General features: G+C 43.5%; 1 protein-coding gene across 3 annotated transcripts in view; it reads right to left on the bottom strand.

The window, feature by feature from the left end:
- Sgms2 (sphingomyelin synthase 2) overlaps window positions 1–21,888 on the bottom strand; it is an 84,461-nt gene that overhangs the window by 12,052 nt on the left and 50,521 nt on the right. For all 3 annotated transcript variants that reach the window (XM_052731314.1, XM_052731315.1, XM_052731316.1), the window contains exons 2-3: window positions 7,798–8,491; window positions 3,490–3,607 (exon numbers count right to left, since the gene is read on the bottom strand). In XM_052731314.1, the coding sequence (XP_052587274.1) occupies window positions 3,490–3,607; window positions 7,798–8,252 (573 nt within the window). In that variant the 5' untranslated portion in view covers window positions 8,253–8,491. The remainder of the gene's footprint in view (window positions 1–3,489; window positions 3,608–7,797; window positions 8,492–21,888) is intronic.

Here is a 21,888-nt window from a genome sequence, read left to right on the forward strand (position 1 = left end):
TGTCTTCGATCCCAGTACTCACACTCCTGGAGGCAGAGGCAGGCAGATCTCTGGGAGCCTGAGACCACCAGGTTGGGGGTAGGGGGACTAAGAGGGAGGGAGGGAGGGAGGGAGGGAGGGAGGGAGGGAGGGAGGGAGGGAGGGAGCACATGCTAAGCTATGGAACCTTCTGGGAGGTCTTAGGCTAGCGGTGGTGAACCTCTTAGGGGTGTGGGGCCCACCCCTCTCTTTTCCCACCGTCTCGTCTTCCCGGCTCACAGTGTGAGCAGGTGCTCTGTCAATAGCTCATAGGCTGCCTTCTCAAAGGCCCAAAGGCTTGTGGAGAGGACAGGAGTGCACGCACTTGAGGAAGGCAAGAGGCTGTTGACAAACCCCACGGCTGACTTCCGGAACCCCTCAAAGGCATTCGGATGAAACGTATCGGGTGAAGCAGCATGCCCTTGACATGGAAGATACAGCACAGCACTGGTGCTCTCAGCAGCCACCATCCTTTTCCTGTCATGAGACTGGTGCGGAAAACTACCCACGATGAGCTCCAACAGAAAGGAGCACACACGATGCCCAAGTACCGCAGCCCGAGACTGCAAGGACACGTCACCTCCACTGCCCTCCATTCACCCCGCAACTTTCATACTCTGAGGGTAGGAGCACTTAAGGTCGTTTGTGTCTCTACTTGGGGTCAGACGCCCTGAGGGGTAAACAAAGCAGTTCCTCCTGGACCACACATGGTGTCCTCTCTTCTCTTCAGCAGTGTTGGTACATGATAGCCCCCAACCCATCGACAGCTTGCTTTCAGAGGTCTCACAATCAACCACAGCCTGGAAACAGTAAGAGGAAAGCTCCCCCCTCACCCCACCCCCCAAAATCAGTTTTTAAGTTTTAACTGTAATGTGTTGGGTTTTTTTTATTTTGGTTTGTTTGTTTGTTTGTTTGTTTGTTTTTCAAGACGAGGTTTCTCTGTGTAGCCCCAGCTGTCCTGGAACTAGCTCTGTAGACCAGGTCTCTGTGTCTATATCTGTTTCTTGGGCTCTTCCTTGGGCTTTTCTCCTTCTGTTTGTTTTGTCCCGTTCTGATGTATTTATTTTTGTTTTATCATATTATATCTATCATCTTATATTTCCTCAGGAACCTGTTTGTTTTCTAATGAGAGATGGAAAGGGCATGGATCTGGATGGGAGGGGACATGGGGAGGGACTGGGAAGGGGAGAAGGAGGGGGTTATGTGAAAAAAAAAACTATTTTCAATAAAAGAAAAAACTTACAAAATATCCATGTATAAAATTTTCAAATAGCCGGGCGGTGGTGGCGCACGCCTTTAATTCCAGCACTCAGGAGGCAGAGGCAGGCGGATCTCTGTGAGTTCGAGCCTGGGCTACCAAGTGAGTTCCAGGAAAGGCGCAATGCTACACAGAGAAACCCTATCTCGAAAGACCAAAAAAAAAAAAAAAAAAAAATTTCAAATAATAAAAAGGAAAAAAGATTAAAAAAAAATAAAAGGAAAGAAAAAAAAAGAAAGAAAAAGAAAAGCCCCTTGGCCAGCTCTAGCCATGGTGAGGGGAAGCTAGCCCTAAAAGGATTCCATGGGAAAGGAACATGTCACTGTCGCTAAAGAGAATGACTTAGAAAAATGAAAACATTTCACAACTAAGCCAAGTTTTACCTAGACACACACTGAAGAAAATGGAGACTCTGGCTGTAAGCCAGAGCTTGGGTGGGTGCAGGAAGCAAGCTGGACGCAAAGGACGTAAAGAAGCCACAGGATAGATGAGGCCGAAGCTGACGGTCAAACTGGAAGAGTCCGGGATGCCACTGTGAGAACTCTGGGAGTGATGAGTTGTGTGAGCTGTTGGTTTCTAGACAGAGGCGCCTTCTCACAGAGAGAGGGAGGCTTGGGCATGTGCGGATCTGTCATTGCTCACTCTGAAGGACATTCACCAGCCTTGCCAACACAGGAAACAGGTAGGTATCGAAGAGTCTTGTGGCCACAAGCATCGAGGCAGCGCTAGGAAGCAGCAGCTGGGCCAAATTTAGAATGCAATTTTGACTCCTGCTCTCTATTCACCACATCTCCTTCAGCCGGACGGGGAGATGCATGTGTCCGTTTACAGAACTGAGTCACAGGCAACTTCAGCCTACTACCCAGGAGGAGGGCACGTTCACTGAACGTGGCGGATGATTAGCCAGGGAACCTCCACCAGGCGGGTCTGCAGCTTGGCTCTCCCTCAGCATATTTACTGATGTGGCTTTGGAAAACTGCAGTTCTTCCATGAAGGGAGACCTTTAATCTGTCTTTTTCTAATCAGTGACCCTTCCATTCCCAGGAAGGGTTTGCCTTACTCTGCGGTGGGTGGCCACCTCGAAGTCTCGGACATTCTTGTTTGGCTTCTGAACTCTCACGTCTTAAATTAGTTTCAGTCAAACCCAGGCAGTGTTTAAATTCAATGTGTACACTGTTTTAATTACAGACACATTCTGCTTTGATGGCTTTAGGAAATTACTGTTTCTCCAAACCACACCTATATTTGGTAAGGGAGATGGCTGGCTTCTCCAGAGCAACCCTGTCCCGTTCCCTCCTGACATCTGCTTAGTGTTCAGTGAAGGCTAATGTTAGCCTTCGTCCCCTTGTCCAGAAAGCACGTGCTCTGTAAGTTTCCATTTCACGAGCCAGAGTGCACAGGGGTCTATGACGAGGAACAGCCAGCCTGTGCCTGAACGCTACGTGAAGAAACTGTAACTTCCCTTCGGACAGCTTCCACAACAGCGAAGCCTACTCCGTCTTTCCACTGGTTAATCATCTAGAGTGGTCCCTGACTTTCCTCTCTCAAACCGTATCCACACCATTAGTGTGGTCTGTCAATCTTCCTGGCAAGATGTGTCCTGGATTAAGAGACGTCACAACAGCAGTGAGAACTTTTGCAGTCTGTCGCCAGTACTGCTGACGCTCTCACTGCCTGCTGTTCCTTGAACCCAAGGCAGCTAAACTCCTCTCCTGGCCTGTGGCTCTCACCCGACCCATGTGGCTAGTTCTCCCTTGCTTCCTGCCAAGTTTTTTTTAAAAACATCTTTTCCTAACCTTGCTGTAAAAAAAAGTTCCTATTGTTTTCCTGTGATGATCACCTGACTTGGCATCATGTGATACATTATGAATTTATTGATCATTTATTGTTCCTTGAAAGAGTATAAGCTCCAGGGGAGGGCCTGTGCTTTGGTCACACTACAGTGCCTGGGACCCTAAGTACTATCCTTACAGAATGAATGCCTGAGATAGAGAAATAAGCGAACAAAGCAGAGTCAAACACTGGTGAATTTTTAGTTAGCAGAAAGCCGATTCTTTGTATGTGAAAATGGAAAGTTCTTAATGAGCATGTTTCCCCATCTAAAGCAGATTGCAGCTGACACCAAAGAAAGTACATGGAGGACTGTGGGAAAGCATGAGTGAGTGCTCTGGGGTGGCTCTACAGAGTCCTCTCCGTGGGACCCGGAGGCTTACCTTCGGAGCACACTGGAAGTGCATTCCGGGCACAGGTAACGTAGTGACGTACATAGTTATGCAGCGATACAGGTACAATGTTCCGATGATGAAGAAGAATCTGCGGCCCACTATGGACCTAAAGAGAACACAGGGATGGGAGAAATAGGTTTACCAGTAGTCCGTCTTGTTGTTTTTATTTTATTGGGGTGGGGTGTGGGTAGGCAGGGTCGCACCCTAGTCCACGCTAGCCTGGACCATACTATATGCCTAGTCTTGCCTCAAATTCATGATCCTCTGGCCTCAGGCTCCTGAGTGTGGGGATCACAGGTGCAAGCAACAATCCCTGGCTCCCTGTATTTCTAATGCAATGTGATTCAATGTTTAATTGACTAAAAATAATAGACACAATGGAATTAACAAAGAAACCTCAGTTTCACAGAATTTTAAGGCCTGTGAGCCACCCATCCCATAATTCCATAGTGAGACTGATCCCATCTCCATAAAGAAAGATTTATACACTGAAGTATATCTAAGTGATTTGGAACCTGAAGGGACCAAAAATGTGGGAACAGGGGAAACTTAAGAACACGAAAAATCTATACAGTTTCCTTTCCTAAAAAATGTCTTCCTTTGCCAGGAAATTCAATAAGCCTCTCTCTGTTTTCAGTCAACTCGCCGATTAACAAAACCCTCTAGGGAACACACCAGAGATGTAAGTGAGCTGTGGCCATAGAGGAATAATCTAATGGATCAGGTGACATTACATAATTGGATACTCAGGGAAATGTGACAACTCATTACAGCCTAGTTAGGGAAGGAAGATTTTAATTGGGACCATCCAGAGCTAGACTGACAATTTCGGCATGAATTGGTTTCTCTGACTGCATAGGTTTTCAGAGAATTGTATTTTGAGCATGTCCAAAGTAACTATTGGATTGATTCGCTATGATCTTATTCACTATTGATTTTTAAATGGCAAAAGAAAATAAAAAGGGGTACAAGGGTTAGAACTGTTTGCCTTTTTCTGAACAAGATTGCCCTATCATTTACTGAAGCATTATTAAAGCATTATTTACGACAACCACAAAATGGAAACAGTCTAAGTGCCCACCAGCTGATGAACAGATAGAGAAGAGGCCATGTGTATGTACAGTATTGTACTATTCGGACATGAAATAAAAGACTTCAGCTGGGCGGCAATGGTGGCGCACGCCTTTAATTCCAGCACTCGGGAGGCAGAGGCAGGTGGATCTCTGTGAGTTCGAAGCCAGTCTGGGCTACAGAGCGAGTTCCAGGAAAGTGTCCAAAGCTACACAAAGAAACCCTGTCTCGAAAAACCAAAAAAAGAAAAAAAAAAAAAAAAAGAGTTCAATCCTGCCATGTGACAACTTGGATGGAACTAGAGATCATCACATTTAGTGAGCCAGGCATAGAAAAAATGAACACAGAATAATTTCACCCCTATGCCAAATTGAAAGAAATTGGTCTCAGAGAAGTTGAGCATAGACTAGAGTTTACCAGAGAATGGGGCGACTCTGTGTATTTGGGAGGGGTCATGTGGGAAGGTTGATCATGTGTACTAAGTTACAGTTAGGAACAAGACGTGCTGAGATGTTCCATATAGCAAGATGGCTACTGTTAACAATGTGCCCTGCATTTCAAAAACAAGTTGGAAGGACTTGGGATATTTTGCCATAAAGAAGTCATAAGTAGGCTGGAGAGGCAGCTCAGTGGCTAATGGTACTGGCTGCTCTTACTGGGAACACAGGTTCGATTCTCAGCACCCACGCTGCAGTTCACAATCATGTGTAACTCCAGCTCCAAAGGATCCGATGGCCTTTGTGGGCCCCGGGCTTGCACATGGTGCAGAGAATACATGCATCAAAACACCCACATACATAAAATAAAATAAATTTAAAAAATGTCTTTAAAAGGAGTGTTTAAAAGAGAGGCATGCTTAACTTAAACATCACATAGTACACACTCATATAAATTTATACGTAATATCTCATTATGAAATCCAATTTTGTATGTTTTTATGTACCAGTTAAAAATTAAAAGGCCTGGGGCAATGTGGCTTAGATGTTAGAATATTTGCCATGCACACAAAGTCCTTGATTCGATTTATAATACTGCACAAACCAATACCTTGCATTTGGGAGCCAGCAGCAGGGGGATCAATAGTTTAAGGTCAACACTAGCTACATAATGAATTTAAGGACAGTCTCTATCTCAAAGATTTTAAAAAAATTAATAAAATTAAAATGAAAAGAGAGAGAGAGATGGGTCAAGAAATAAAGGCAAAAAGTTCTTTTCCCTGTTCAGCTTTTTTGTTTTGTTTTGTTTTGTTTTTTGAGACAGGGTTTTTATCTGTGTAGCTTTGCGCCTTTCCTGGAACTCACTTGGTAGTCCAGGCTGGCCTCGAACTCACAGAGATCCGCCTGGCTCTGCCTCCCCAGTGCTGGGATTAAAGGCATGCGCCACCACCGCCCGGCCGGCCTCCCTGTTCAGCTTTTATGTGGATGGTGTCTTGACTGCAGCTGTGAGCTCTTTGGAGTCTTCAGCCTAAGCCCGTTCGCTGTTCTAGAAGCTGACTGAGATCACCGACCTCCAGACCCCAGGGCTTTGCCCATGGCACGACTATCTTGTGGGCACCAGCATGGGTAGAAAGGGCCTGTACGCTCTCAGTTCCAGCTCATGGTGATGTTATGTCTGGAAGCGCTGGCTCTGAACTTGGGAGTGAGTGGAGACGCACTACCCGCCTCCAGGTGCGTGTTTTAAATTCTCTAGAACATATAGTGTATTCATTCCACTGGGTTTCACACCCTCACAGCTCTCAAACTTTCCAAACCACCACTGACCAAAAGACTCTCTAGAGCAACAGGCAGCCTCAGAGATGAGGCATATTTTAGGTTTCCTCTAAGACACTGGTTCTCACATGGACCAAGGTCAAATTCAGGCAACTGTTGGGACTTCTAGTTTAAAAAAATATGTGTAAATATCTATTTTAGGCACCTGCCACTGATAGCTATTTCAAGAACATTCTAGGGTTTCAGGTGAGGGGAGATTAAACAAGTACTTCCAAGATAGCTGATGGAAGAGCTGAGTTACCTCAGACTCGGCAACCTAGCTTTGTTGTCTCAGTACTGAACAGGAACAGTCAACAGGGCGAGCTGGCTTTCCCTGGTTCAATGCTAAATAAGAGTTCAGTGGTAGTGCCACAAGATCCCTTTGAGAACAGAGACTCAAGTTGACTACTGCTTTGTAATTAGAAGAATTCAACCTGCTTCACATTTTTTTTTTAAACCCTAGATGGTGGGTATTTTGCTCAAACTTGTAATTTTAGGGACTTAATTCCTGGGATCCAGTAGAAAGCAAACATCCCAATGGCAAGGAATTGAGCAGCCTCCCATTTTGTGGACCAGAAGTCAGAATTCACACAGAGAAGCAGAAATAACCATGTCAGAGCTATGTCCAGTTTTTCACATATCTTCAAGGGGAGAAGACTAGCTCACTGCTTCCGGGCTGGTACAGTTCTGAGATGGAGTGAGGAACGCAGGGCCTGAACTACCGAGCCATGTCCTCCCTCACAATGCCAAGGGAAAGGCAAGGAGGACAAGTTTACTTTGGAAATCTAAAACCCAAACCACTGAGACCCGGTTCCAAATCCAGCTTCTTAAACAAACACCGGTTACTTTGTGCCTGGCAGGAAAAGGACAAGAAAGGAAGGAACGCTTAAGAACTTCTGAATAGATGTAAAGTCAAAGCAAGCTGCTGACGGCAGACCCATCATCCCCTAGGAAATTGAAGTGCCCTGGCCTCCTCCCTACTGCACCTGCAGAGAGCCCAAATACCCATTAGTCCTTTCCTAGCATCTTTTTTCTTTTTTGGAGACAGGGTCTTCCTATGTAGTCCTGGCTGGCCTGAGCTCTCTAGGTAGACCACGTTGGCCTCAAACTCATACATATCCTTCTGCTTTTGCCTCCCGAGTGCTGGGATTAGAGGCATTTCCAAGCATCTTAATTTAGGGTAGGAACATGGCACCACACCACTGGAAACCAGGCACTGTACTGCTGATAAACTAAGTCACCCTCCACACACAAGACTAATGCAACTTCCTACTTTCATATGTGATCACTCAATGGACACTTGTGGAACAGTGGCTGAATTTATTCAAGTATGTCTATCTACAACTTCTTTCTACAAATGTCTAGGTAAAACTAAATGCATTAGAAGAACCTGAGAAAGATAATTTCAATGACACACATCATCTCTTTTCAAAACACACCGAACCAAAACCCAAACACATGAGTAGTCCATACTTACTTGTATCTCAGAAAAAGCCACTGGGTGATCCATAACCCAACTAATACGATCCCATTTATTTCTGATACAGAAAATGCCCATTTGACCCGGTCGACATAATCAAAGAACTTGTCTGGGAGTGGAGGGCTGAGCTCCTTGGGAGGGACCCTCTCGTGCACGACTGTGATCATGACTGTTGTGAGGACAAGGTTGAAGAGGGCATACACGAAGGCAATGCCCGTTTTCCACCACTCCAGGGGAAACTTGTTCCTGGAGTCAGTGGGCATAGAAATCTGGATGTAGTCCGGGTACTTTTTGGCACCCTTTCGTAGCCCATTGGATAAGCTCTTGGGTTTACCATTGCCATTTTTGTTTCCGTCGTCTACAGCTTCACCAGGGCTTGTGTAAGTGTTGGTGGAGTTATTGGTTTGATTTTCCAAATGACCTTCAAGTTTTGCTGTCTCTATGATATCCATTGTCTGCCAGCCTTCAGAGCTAAAGGAGATGGTAAGGTTCTTGTTCTCTGGGGAAACTTAACTCTTTTAAATCCTTCTACTTCCAAGATCCACATGGACTCTTAGAATTGATGGTATGTGCTGATATGAAACGTGGACGGTGGTGGCTTTCTGGTTCTTAGTACTCTCATACAACAATCTGCTGGGTATTCACACAAGGAAGCTGATTCTCGTTCCCACAGAAGATGTTGCTGTCCCTCCTAAGAACAAAAGAAGAGGAGGTCAGAGGTGGCGCTTCTAATTACCAACCATTCGAAATGTAAACATTCTCAAAAACAAGGAAACCAATACCAAAGCACCTGATCTACAGAGCTCTCATCAGGACAAAGTCAGTGCCACTGAGACTGGATTTATTTATCCAGTGCTGGATTGTTTAATCTTGGGACGCTGGGCTCTCCTTGGGCTGATGTCAGCATAGATAAGAATGTTTTAACAATCAATTCCCTGTTAATTTCTTCCAATAAAGCCAGGACCCAATATTTCAAACACTTCACAAGTTGCTAACCATGAAGTCATAATACGCTAGAACCTGTCCAAAGACCACACCACTCCTTCCTGATATGGAAGACAGATATAGAACGGATCCTCTCTAAGAAAAAAACAGATCAAACAGCAGGGCATGGCGGCTCACACGTCTAATGACAGCATTCAAGGAGCTGAAGCTGGGGGACGACTGTGACTTTGAAGTCACCCTGGGCGACACAGTAAGTTCCAGGTTAGCATGAGCTAAAGTGTGAAACCGAGACACACGCTACATACAAAGTCAACAACCTTTAACAAAGTGGAAAGCTGTACAAAGCCTGTGCTGTGTCTCATTTGGAAAGCGGGTAGCAGGTACCACAAAAACTGATTAACAATATTTTGCTACACTCACAATTTCTACCAAGCAATAGACACAGCATTCAAGCGGCCCTCCTTGGGTCTCTCACCTACCGTGGCTGAGGAAAGGCACCTTTGGCTCAAGGGCCACAGGCTCCGAGGAGCAGAGACTTCTCACCACACTGAGAAAAGCCGGCGCCGCCGGCGGCCACTCTTATAGTAGCTGCACTATGGGCCAGCTGGTCCCAATTTAGGAAAGTCGCAATTCAGTCAGGCCACCAGCCCAGCCACCTGAGGGGTTCTGAAACCCTGTAATTAGTCTCCACCCTGAGGACACCGCACAACTTTAGCACACTTCTTCCAATTTTAAAGGCCTCCTTCTCAGGGTAAATATAGATTCGGTGCAGTGACAGCTAGGCCTTCAATGCACGTAAAAAGAGGAAATCGTTAAGTGGTACAGTGAATACATCCAGGTATTTCCTCAACACCAAGGTGGCGAAGAGATCAACTACAAGAGTTTATTGTACACTTACTATCTCAACACTGAGGAACGCAGGGGCAGATGAAAGGGTTGTTTGTTTGTTTGTTTGTTTAAGACAACACAGCATAGGAACTATTAGGAAGATGCAGATTGACAGCCCTATCTCAAAAAATAAGGTGCAGAATGTCTAAGGAAGCCATCTGATGTTGACCTTTGGCCTACACACACACACACACACACACACACACACACACACACACACACACACACACACTCAGCCTATAGCACCTAGTTTAGTTGAAGAGCTGGAGCAAGAACATAGCTGTGCAAGGCAAGGGAATATTCATATTGTGAAAGAAAGCCCCGAGATGAGCTGGCCACAAGATAAAACGTCAGATTTATTTGTTATGTATCCCTCTCCTCTGGCGAGTGGCATCTACTTGCAGACACAGCCCACTCTTGAGAAAGAAAAGCCATCAGGGGAGTTGACCTGGTAGAAAAAAGGATCACTGGAGGATGAGTAGCCATGAGGGGTCATCCACTTCCCACAGCTCACCTTCTCTTGTCCCTGTGAAAAATCAACCCGGCTACTGAGGCACTAGAGAGGGTGAGCAGGCCCGTGTTCCTCCAGCCTGACCAGTGTCCTCTGCAGTGCCTGTGGAAATGCTGAGGGAAGCATAAATGTCTCTCTCAAAGAGGAGCCTCAGCGAGACGACTCCAACAGCAGCTCTCTCCACCATGGACACCTCCTTCCCAGGAAGACATCCGGGCCCTCAAGCAGCGACGGCTGGTGTCTGCCCACTCCAGCCTAGCTGACTAACATATTCAACATTCTACATCCTAGCCTGGTGTTCATGCATACAAGAAGCTTCATCAGTGGACACACAGGCGGCCTTTGTAAGGTGGTCATCTAGTTCTAGAACATAGAATGTGGAGAAGAAAATCCAATCACTCTTCTCCCCCAAGAGAAAGAACTCCGGCACCTACCTCAGGGGACTACTATGAACTTGACTGAAATAATGATCATGCTGAGTGTGAGCCCTTGGGAGGAACCAGAGGAGCCACTCTGTGAGTGCAGTACCCACGGATTGTCATTAGCAGAGCTGATATTTTCCTTGGAATTTCATTAAGGTTAAATACATTCATCTGTGTCATCCAACCACCAGCCTCAATGTTGTGAAGATGATGACTATGCCATATTCATTCTTATAATTATTCCTTCCTCTCACTGCCTAGAAAATGACAAAAACCACAGCGGTGCCTCTTTGGGTGGCAATTCCATTAGTTCACCTGTGTGGGTTACCACACCAGAGCATAAACCAGTGCCAAGCTATCCACGTACCTGCCATGTGTTAACCTAGAGAACATCAAGACAGCCTAAGTCTTTACAAACTCACCTTCCTTGTGAAAGCAAATGCAAAATACTGAGACTTGGTTTTGGTACACGGGTATGATTCTTTTAGTTTTTTTAACTACAAAGTGGGACATATTACAGAAATTTAAGTACTTTTTATAATTTTAGGAAGTGATAATAGGAAAATATGCCAGAAGTGCACTTTTAAGAAGTGATTATTAGTCTGGAGATCCAGCTCTGCAGTTGAGAATATCAGCTGCTCTTGCAGAGGACCTGGGTTTGTTTCCCAGCACCCATAATGAGTGACTCAAAACCTCTTGCATGTAACTCCAGTTCCAGGAGATCCAGAACCCTTGTCTGGGCACCTGCACACATATGGTGCATATACAGACACACACTTCCACACATATACACACAAACAAAAATATATCAACTTTTTTTAAAAAAAAGTAATTATCTTGAGTGAAGTAAAAGGGACATTTGATAAATTTCAGTTTCTATTTTGCAGATCAAGTATCCAGGGCTAGGAACGGGAAAAGCATTGCTTTGCTCCATGGGTGTCTATATCACGTTTAGTTGTGTTATTACGTGCGCTGATGTCTTGTGTGAAACATTCCCACTGCTGCGTGCGTCCCTTTGCACTCTTAAGTTTAGAGTCCTTTGTTGAACTACAGGAGATCGTGTATTGTGTTCCTGCATTTTATGTCTCTCATCTTTACTCCTGAGTCTTCTACTCAGTAAACCAACTGTCTTCAATACGGTTTCTATCGCTGTGATAAAATACCATGACCAAAAAGCACGCTGGAGAGGTAAGGGTTTCTTTAGCTTACACGTCCATAGCACTGTTCATCATTGAAGGGAGTCAAGACAGGAGGAACTCAAGCAGGACAGGAGCCTGGAGGCAGGAGCTGATGCAGAGGCCATGGAGGGGTGCTGCTTACTGGCTTGCTTCCCATGGCTTGCTCAGTCTGCTTTCTTACAGAACCCAGGACCACCAGCCCAGGGATGGCATTGCCCACCATAGGCTGGACCTGCACATTAATCACTAATTTAAAAAATGACCTACAGGCTTGGCTACAGCCTGATCTTTTGGAGGCATTTTCTCAGTTGAGGTTCCCTCCTCTTAGATGACTTTAGCTTGTATCAAGTTGACATAAAATTAGCCAGCACTCCAAGATGAGTGAACAGTCAAATAAACCAGCTTTCTCATGCATACCATTGGACGGTCTACTTACAAATTAAACACACATGCATCTGTATGACAGAACCTAATCTATGCTTCCTACCCGACCACAAGCTACTGGATTAATGTACTCCCCGTAACAAAGGACAAAATGTCCTCAAATTCTAATAATTAATTAAAGGAGACTAGTTGGGATTTGTGTGAAGAAAACTATGAAACAACAACAACAACAACAACATTGATGGGGAGAAAAGAAAACACAAAGATACACACCCTCCTAGGAAGAAGGGTGAGACCATATGTCACCAAGGGTTTGACACTATCATACCCATATATAATTTGTCGCTGAATTTTAACAAGCCCAGTAGGACTTCTCCTGTAATCTGACAAGGGCTTTAACACAGGAATTGAACAATGGAAGTGGCAATGGATCTGTGCCATCACACCACATGACGCTGTTGCCATCATGATGGCGCTTTCACCTGGATTCCCATTTTGTAGGTGTACTCCCCAGTGAAATAAGAAGCATACAAAATATTTAAGCATGTTTTCAATTTCTACTTCTAAGAAAAATTTGTAAAAAAAAAAAAAAACCCTCAATGTCCAATATAGGGCACTGATTCAGAGAACTGTGGATCCCTCACTGTTAAGAAATTCTGTGTAGTGATGTAGATGGGCTGCCTGTTCCTAATCTGAAATGCTGAAAAATCTAAATTTTTTTCAGCATTCACAGGATTCCATAATTCTCATGGTTCAATACACGCAAATTTGGTTCATGTTTAAAATACTGTATGAAATTACCCCCAGTTGCATATATAAGGTATATATGAAAGGTAAATAAATTTTAGTTAGGCTGGGATTCTATCCCTGAGAAATATCATCATGTATACGCTAATATTCCAAAATAAAAGAAGTTCCCAAATCCAAAACATTTTTTTGATTTGTTTTGATTACTGTGTATGTGTATGCCACATGTGTGTAGGTGCCTGTAAAGGCCAGAAGAGGGCATCAGATCCCCTGCAGCTGGAGTTAGAAGCAGTTGTGAGTAACACAGTATGAATCGTCCTCAAGGGCAGCAAGCATTCTTAAGGGCTGAACCATCTGTCCCTCTACCCCTTACCCCCATAAGAAACCTTCCTGACTCCAGGCACTTAGGATAAAGGATATCAAACGTGTTTCATAACTGTAAGGCTACAAAAGAGATACATAACTACTAAACAATACAGTCTACAGCTAAGGGCAATTCAACCTGGACAGGCCGTAGAGCATCAACAATGCCTAGCAGAGGTTACAGTAAACAAAATGGAAAAAGGGTCATAGGATCCGGAGTCAAAAGGTTACAAGCTAAGGTAGGAGTTTGAAGGGCCACTCACTCCCAAGAAGCCTCCCTCTGCAGGGCTGATGGGAAGCTAGATAAACACCTTTACAGAGGCGATGGGGTATAAAGTCCAAGGCTCAGAAAAGCTTTATTAGACCTTCAAGTCTGCCCTGCTACGCATGTGACTCCTTGACTATGATAAGATACAATAAGTGTGTAAATACAGCTTAAAAAAGAAAAGAACTTACTTAAGTTTATGTGTGAGTTTTAATGTTTAGAAGAATTTAATCTATTCAAGATAGAAGCTAAACCCTAATCAAAGAAAATATTATCCTACTTGTACAAATTGGGATTAGAAACCAAGGAGATGTGCACACTGAGGTGGTTTTCGTTGTTGGGGTTTTTTGTTTGTTTGTTTGTTTGTTTTATTTTTGTTTGTTTTTTTTGAGACAGGGTTTTTCTGTATAGTTTTGGTGCCTGTCCTGGGTCTTGCTCTGTAGACCAGGCTAGCCTTGAACTCAGAGATCTGCCAGCCTCTGAGTGCTGGGATTAAAGGCATGTGCCACTGCTGCCTGGCCTGCACACTGAGCTTTTATGATTCAGGAAAAGATGCAGCTTAACATTAGGTTGTAAGACAGACTGTTAGGGAGCTGAAAGAAAAACCTGATGAGTTTGTTAACAGATCCCAACGGTTTGTCAAACCTGAAAACCAATCATGCACCATAAAGCCATGAAAAAAGCAAGTAGAATAAAATGGCAACAAAATGCAATGGTTTGCAGTAAATGTCACTTACCCATCAGGTACTTCATTAGTGCCTGATTTAACCACTCATGACAACCCTAGAAAATATTGTCAGCTCAATTAAAAAAAAAAAGACACAGCTAGTTAGTTGTCCAAGGTCAGATAAGAAACACCAAGGTAAAGCAAGCTGCCCAAGGTCGTCAGATAGGAAACAGCAAAGCTTACATTTAAATCAGGACTCTGACCTCAAGAGGTTTCTGTTTTTAAATGACACACTGCTGACTCCAGGATATGACATTTTGATAGGTGAACAATACAGTCGATGCAAAGACCAAGAGAAAATTAGCAGTTTCTTTTAAATAGAAAGAGACATAAATACATAAGGAAGTCTTTTATATAGCAAATAGCAATATACACTTAGAGGGCTGGGCATGGAACTGAGGCGTAAAACTAGAACTCTTGCCAGAATGTGGGAGACCCTGGGATCAACTTCAGCATCAGAAAAACAAAACAAACAAAACACACATACACTCACAGGCAATCTGGTGTGTACACACACACACACACACACACACACACACATACACACACACACACACACACACACACACACACACACACACACACACGATATACCGAAGAAGGTAAATTTTAGTATATAAATTGTCCTTCATCTTGACAGAACAAAAGGAGCCAGCTAACAACTTATCTATCATCTACATTCATCATATTAATTAAAGTTAGAATCACTACTAAATCATCATGTTAAATTTGTAACACGGGTCTATTACTCTATGTTAACAGGATTCAGCTAGACAGACGATCGTCTGCCTTGAAGCTTTTCTTAAAGACTAGGACATCTTGACCTTGAACTTCATTTTCCTGTAAAACTCTTCCTTCTTCAAACATAACAACTTCTTCAATGCTCACAGATGCAAGGGTGCCTTGTGAGGGTGTATTCCACTTCAGAAGCAACCACTAAGTTTTGTGGTTTTAAGGCTGTGTGGTCTGTGTGTGGCTCAGTTACTAGAGTGCTTGTCTTGTATGCATGATGCCATGGGTTGGATTCTCCAGCACTTCACAGCCTGGATTTAGTGACACATACCTATAATCCCAGAACTTGGGAGATGGAGACAGGAGAATTGGGAGTTCAAGGTCACCCCCAACTACACAGCAAGTTCAAAGCCAGCCTGGGATGCATGAGACACTATCTCAAAATAAAAGTTTGGTATTTTATCAACAAGTTCTTGAAAATTCTAAAGATGACCAACCAATTGCTTATCAAAAACTACCATGTATTAGAATGCTTTACCAACAAAAATAACCTGGTGAATATCCCTGCCAGATCTAAGATTATCTTAGTTTTTTTTTGTGTTTTGAAACACAGTCTCCCCATATTTCCCACACTAGCCTGGAACTCCATATGTAGTCCAAGCTGGCCTTGAAGTAGTGGTCTTCTTGGCTTAGACTCCTGAGTGCTGGAATTACAGGCCTGTACCACCACTTCCAGCTTGGATCATAAATTTTGGACAGCCACAAGGTCCCACATTTTTTCAATAGAACAGAGTTCCAATTAGGGAAGTAGGTTCATAAAGTATCTTGGTGATTTGCAAAAAGTTTTTAATATAAAAAATTACTGAAAAGCCAACTTCAATCAATTCTATCTGTCCATATTAACTTGAGGTAAAATTCTTGGCAGAGATTAAAGTTTTTACTTTTTAGTACATACATCTTAAGGTAAATGGGCTGTTTCATTTCTGGATCTAGTTGTACGAGAGAAAGAGAAAGGCATTCAGCGGGGACAGGAGGTAATCTGTTTATCTAGGGCCACAGGCAAGCCTGGAGAAAGGCTGCAAATAGGCTGGTGCTTCTCTCCGGGCAGTTGACATGTTCTAAAACTAGATATTGATGATGTTCACACAATTTGTTCATTTGCTAAAAATCTTTTAACTTATACTTAAAACAATGGATTCTATGGTATTGAGCAACAACAAAATTCACCTGTCAAAAACTGATCTAACCCACCAGACTAACAATTTGCTAATTTGCTAAAAATCATTTAACTTATGCTTAAATGAATCTTGTGGTATTAAGCTACAACACAATTTACCTGTTAAAAACTGATCTAACGGGCTGGAGAGATGGCTCAGAGGTTAAGAGCACTGACTACTCTTCCAGAGGTCCTGAGTTCAATTCCCAGCAACCACATGGTGGCTCACAACCATCTGTAATGAGATCTGGTGCCCTCTTCTGGCCTGCAGTCATACATGCTGTATACATAATAAATAAATAAATCTTAAAAAAAAAACAAAACTGCCGGGCGGTGGTGGCGCACGCCTTTAATCCCAGCACTCGGGAGGCAGAGCCAGGCGGATCTCTGTGAGTTCGAGGCCAGCCTGGACTACCAAGTGAGTCCCAGGAAAGGCGCAAAGCTACACAGAGAAACCCTGTCTCAAAAAACCAAAAAAAAAAACAACAAAAAAAAAAACAAAAACAAAAAAAACCTGTTCTAACACATCCCCCTCTCCCCCAACTAAACGTTTTCTAAATAACTAGAAAATCAGGAATATTCCACACTCTACCTTCTAGGTTGCTGCATCCTTTTACAGTGCTGGACCGTGCAGCTGGGAATTTTGTTAGCAGTGATTCGGAACTGTCACACATTTCTAAGTTTTCCACAGACCAAAGCAAAAAACTAGCCAATGATAAACAAACCTTTTAACTAAAATTATGTAGTCTATGCTCCCTCACCCCCCACAAAGTGTAACTAAACAATATGAAGTGATTCAGGAAAGATGAGCTTCCCAACAGAATTGACCAAAAGTCACTCTGTGTAACTGAGCTTTTTAAAAATTTCTGCAGTAATCAAGGGGGAACCTTTCTACACCGGCAGAGCACTCTACCACCGAGGCACACCCCAAGCACCACCAGTAAGATTAGGGACAAGTAAAGGCTGTTCCCACTGAAAACTGGTCACTTTAGTGGCTGAAATGAGTACTTACCCAGAGCAAATATTTGCTGTGCAGATTTGAAAACAATAAATCCTAGTTAGGAGGAGTGTTTCATAGGACGGGATCATCTACAGTTCAGGGTGCTGTGAAGGAGACTGGCAGCAACTGTTCTCTGCTTAGGAAACGACACTTGCAATGCTCACTGGCAGAGCATTGCACTTAGGAAATGCTCACTTGCAGAGCATTCCATGGGATAGTTTAAAGTTTGATGTCTTTTTGTAGACTATTTCCTGGCTTTATATTGCTACTGGTAACTCGAGAATTCTGCCTACTGGCTCTGGTTCCATTCTGTGGTGTAAAGAGACTAACTGTACTTGGAATTGTGAGGGTGACACTGTAGCAAGAGAAGAAATTAGTGAGAGAGAGTGAGAGTGAGATAGAGATAGAGAGAGAGAGAGAGAGAGAGAGAGAGAGAGAGAGAGAGAGAGAGAGAAAGAGAGAGAGAGAGTGAGTTTGTGTGTGTGTATGTGTGTTGTAGGTTATTTGATTGCACTGTGAAACTCCAAAACTGTGTTAATAAAATCAACCTTGAATCAGGGGGAGGCGCCAGCAACTAGTTGACAAGCATTAGCCATAGACAGTATAGAGAAGCCAGGAAGACAGATGAGAGACTCACAGGAAGAAGTAGGAAAGGACTTGGAGTTTCATGGTCTTTTTTGGTTTGGGAGGCTGGAGAGATGCTCTCTTGCTGGGTCTCTGGCCAAAAAGGAAGGTCAGCTGGATGCTTCTCAGCCTCTCTGAGCTAGCAGGTTTCCACCTCAACATCTGACTCCCAAGTCTTTATTGGTAAATAGAACAATAGAGCCTTAGTTAACAACTACATTTGGTGGCAGTGGCAGAGTCAGTGCCTATGGGACCAAAAATCCCACCATGCTGCTGCTTGACTGAGGGCCGATGGTAGTTAAAATATCAGTAGATTCAGGTCAGCCGCAAAGCTGATGGAAAAACAACATGTGGGTATGTGGCCAAATCTCCTGGAGCTGGAGTTACAGGAAGTTGTGAGAAGAGAACCAAGCTCTTCAGCCCTAGGAGAAGACTCTTGAAGGGAAGGGAAGACACAGAGAAGGACAATTTAACAAGCCCTGGTACAGCAGGGAGTAAGGTGAATAAAGAAGTGAGTGATGGATAGATGGAACAGAATAGTCCAAACACTCCTTTAAGTTTCCATTCAGTCTAAATCAGAGGCTCTTAAAGTTCTTAAAGGAGGAATATAACACATTCAAGGAACTTTTTGAAAATGGTGGGAAATCCTGGCTTCTGTTTGGCTTAAACACTTTTTCCCATTCTCCCACATCAGTAGAATTTTGGAGGGTGAGATGGGAAGACTGCAGATGGTATTTTCATCCAACATCAACATGGTTTTAGCAGTACTATGAAGAACTGCCTAATTGGCTACTGTCTACCTTCTCTGCCTCTACAGCAAGAGAAGAACTACACACCCACCGAGGCAGGCGATAAACAGGGTTGACGGTGTGTCTTTAGGCTAAGGTACTTTCCTGCTTTAGCCCAAGGAAGCAGCCTTTCTACAATAAAAAATGTGTTTGTATTTTCAATAACCTGAGTTATAATTGTGCATGAGACTGCTGTGGTGTTCCAGTAATTTAAAGTATAATTTTGTCAATGTATAAAATACTATATGGTACAGATATTTGTTCAATAGATTCACCCCCTTTGGCTAGTGTTTCTTGCTTCACATGCAATGGTCAAACTAGTACTCAGCACATTAGTTAGAAATACTGGGGTAGGGGTGGGGCCATCCCAGAAAGGTTAGTTCCGACAGTCTAACTGAACAACAGTGATAGTTATCTGCTCATACGATCCAAGTTCTCTTATACACCAGAATTTACATACCTAGGAATTGATTCCTTCGGGCTTTAATATTTAATACTCTGTAAGAAGAGGCTATGAAAATCTACCTGTTAAAGTGGGAGGTACATGCAAAGTATGTTTTAAAATCTTATTTAAATCAAATATTAGGGCTAATGTTTTTTCCTAAGAAAGTGGCTGGTCCGAGAGAGAAAGTGAAGCAGATGCTGAAACATGCTGTGATGCAAACCGTTCTTTCTGCGTGACAGTCGAGGGGAGTCAGGGTCACAATCAAAGGAACATTTCCTGGGCAACAACACAAACTGTTACAATTGGAAACATCATCTTATTGCAAGAAAATTAGCAGAAGAAAATGAGAGAGAGAGGCAAAAGGATCAGTGCCTTTCAACTACCTTTATAATTCTCTAATACAACCCCTTTATCTTATGCCCTTCAGAGCACTTTAGAAGCCCATTACCGGCCGGGCGGTGGTGGCGCACGCCTTTAATCCCAGCACTCGGGAGGCAGAGGCAAGCAGATCTCTGTGAGTTCGAGGCCAGCCTGGGCTACCAAGTGAGTTCCAGGAAAGGTGCAAAGCTACACAGAGAAACCCTGTCTCGAAAAACCAAAAAAAAAAAAAAAAAAAAAAAAATGCAATTATTTGCCGGGCGGTGGTGGCGCACGCCTTTAATCCCAGCACTCGGGAGGCAGAGCCAGGCGGATCTCTGCGAGTTCAAGGCCAGCCTGGGCTACCAAGTGAGTCCCAGGAAAGGCGCAAAGCTACATAGAGAAACCCTGTCTCGAAAAAACCAAAAAAAAAAAAAAAAAAAAAAAAAAAAAAAAAAAAAAAAAGCCCATTACCGATTTCTCTCTCCACCACACGGTGATCAAACAGTGTGTATTTGTCAAACTGCTGCAAAATGGTAGTGTACAAAATGTCTGCACAGGAGAGTTTACGAATGCTAGTGAAGTGAGTGTTAAAATAACTTCCTGAAGCCTTGTGTTGTACTACTACTGTGCTTCTTTTACAAGGGAGGCAAAAATTACCTTTAAGCAAGAATCTACAGAAAGGAGTTTGACAATCGCACACTCCTGGGGCTGAAGGCTGAGATCTGAGGAGCAAGCACACTGAACCAGGCCCATCGTTAGGATGTCTGGAGCCAGCAGGAGGCACATGCTTAGCCACAGGGAACTGATCACCCATCACACTGACGCAGAGGGGCTACATGGACACACCCTAGCATCATTTCTTCGTGGAGGCCTAAAGCCCAGAATTAGACATATGGATGGATGCTCATCGAAAATGCAATGGGCTACTGGTGGCTATATTTGTGCTTAACACTATGGCCAACAAAATGGGTTCAAGGGATAGTTTAACATACAGCTTTATAGCTATAGGGATGTCCTCCATAGTGGCAAGGATTAACTAAACACTGGAATGTTATGGTGATGGAAGGTCCCAGAATCTGCTCTCATCATCAGGTTAGTCCTATCACTTTGTGATTTATTTGTGATGTTGTCTGGGCCTTATTAGGAGAGGATATAGGCCACATCCAGTAAGAAATACATAGGCTCAACAGCTCTGCACATGGTAAGGTCTATGCCTCTGCCCACCTGGGCTCCTCAGCGAAGAGACCTCTAGCTACTTTCTATAAATTGAAACATTCCCTCCTAATGGGAAAAAGGAAACTCAGACTTAGGAAGCTAATATAAATTATAAGGCTTGGTTACCTCATAAAGTTAAACGATTCATGAGGCCTTCCTCAAGGTGATACAAACAGCAACTGATGCTTGGGAGAGAAGATGGTGGAGCCCAGAGATGCAGCTTTCTTGATGTATCACCACACTAGGGTGGGCTCTGTGGTGACACGGCTGCCTTTGAGTCAGCCATGCTGCCATAAGGAACCAAGAAACCCATTGGTTCCCCAAGACTTGGAGGGAAAGGTTTCTTCAGGCTGTCATTGGTGCCTGGTCTGGAGTAAACATGGGTGTAAATATGGAGTAAAAACGGATGTCTGCTTATGTTTCCCCAGGAAAAGTCACACAACAGTAAGGAATGGTTTTCATGACAAGGGAAAGAATACTTTGGAAACAAAAGAGACCACGGGAGACTCAGGAAGGATGGGAGAGCTTCCGTTTTCATGTGTGTCAACTAAAAACATCTTCCACAAATGAATCAGTAACAAATGCAGACCACTCACACAGTCTGTGCTAGTTTCAATGTCCTCTAGAAGATGCAGGACTGTGATTATCTAGAGACGTGTTTGCATGGCTGGTTAGGTGAGCTCTGCCTTTGCAATGGTCTGTCTGGGTTCTAAAAAGGACCAGCTTCTCTAAGCCCTAGTTTCCCCTAGAATTTCAATTATCCCACCGCAATAAATAGTTCTCTCTCAGAAACACTACTTTGACCAATCTTGGTTCAGACATTGGTTTCTTTGAGTGACCTAATAATGACTAATTTATCTGTGTTCCTCAAATTTGGGTCCCTAAAGGAATGGCACATAAAAGGAAAAGAACAGAAAATAACATTAGAAATAAATTTTAGTCAAGAGATTAAATCTCAAGTCTAGCAGAATGCTATTTAAACAATTTTAACGAATACAAGTGTTAGTTACATTGGTATTTGAAATGTAGTCACAAAATACTTTTCTACTGATTTTTTTTGCTAAATGAAGAAAACTCAGAATCTAAATGTTGTTTTAGTGGTTAAGTACAGTATTCCGAATCACTGCCAACAGACATATGTCCCTTAGGGGAAGATGTTCACCAAAACAGAGCCTTTATGGGCTGAAGAGACGGCTTGGCAGTTAAGGGCACTTACTGATCTTGCAGAGAGAGGACTGGGTTTCAGTTCTCAGCACCCACTTGGCAACTCACAACCCT

This window comes from Peromyscus californicus, unplaced genomic scaffold (assembly GCF_007827085.1).
Source record: "Peromyscus californicus insignis strain IS unplaced genomic scaffold, ASM782708v3 Scaffold_9__1_contigs__length_137607984, whole genome shotgun sequence".
In the NCBI taxonomy this organism is placed as follows: Eukaryota; Metazoa; Chordata; class Mammalia; order Rodentia; family Cricetidae; genus Peromyscus; species Peromyscus californicus.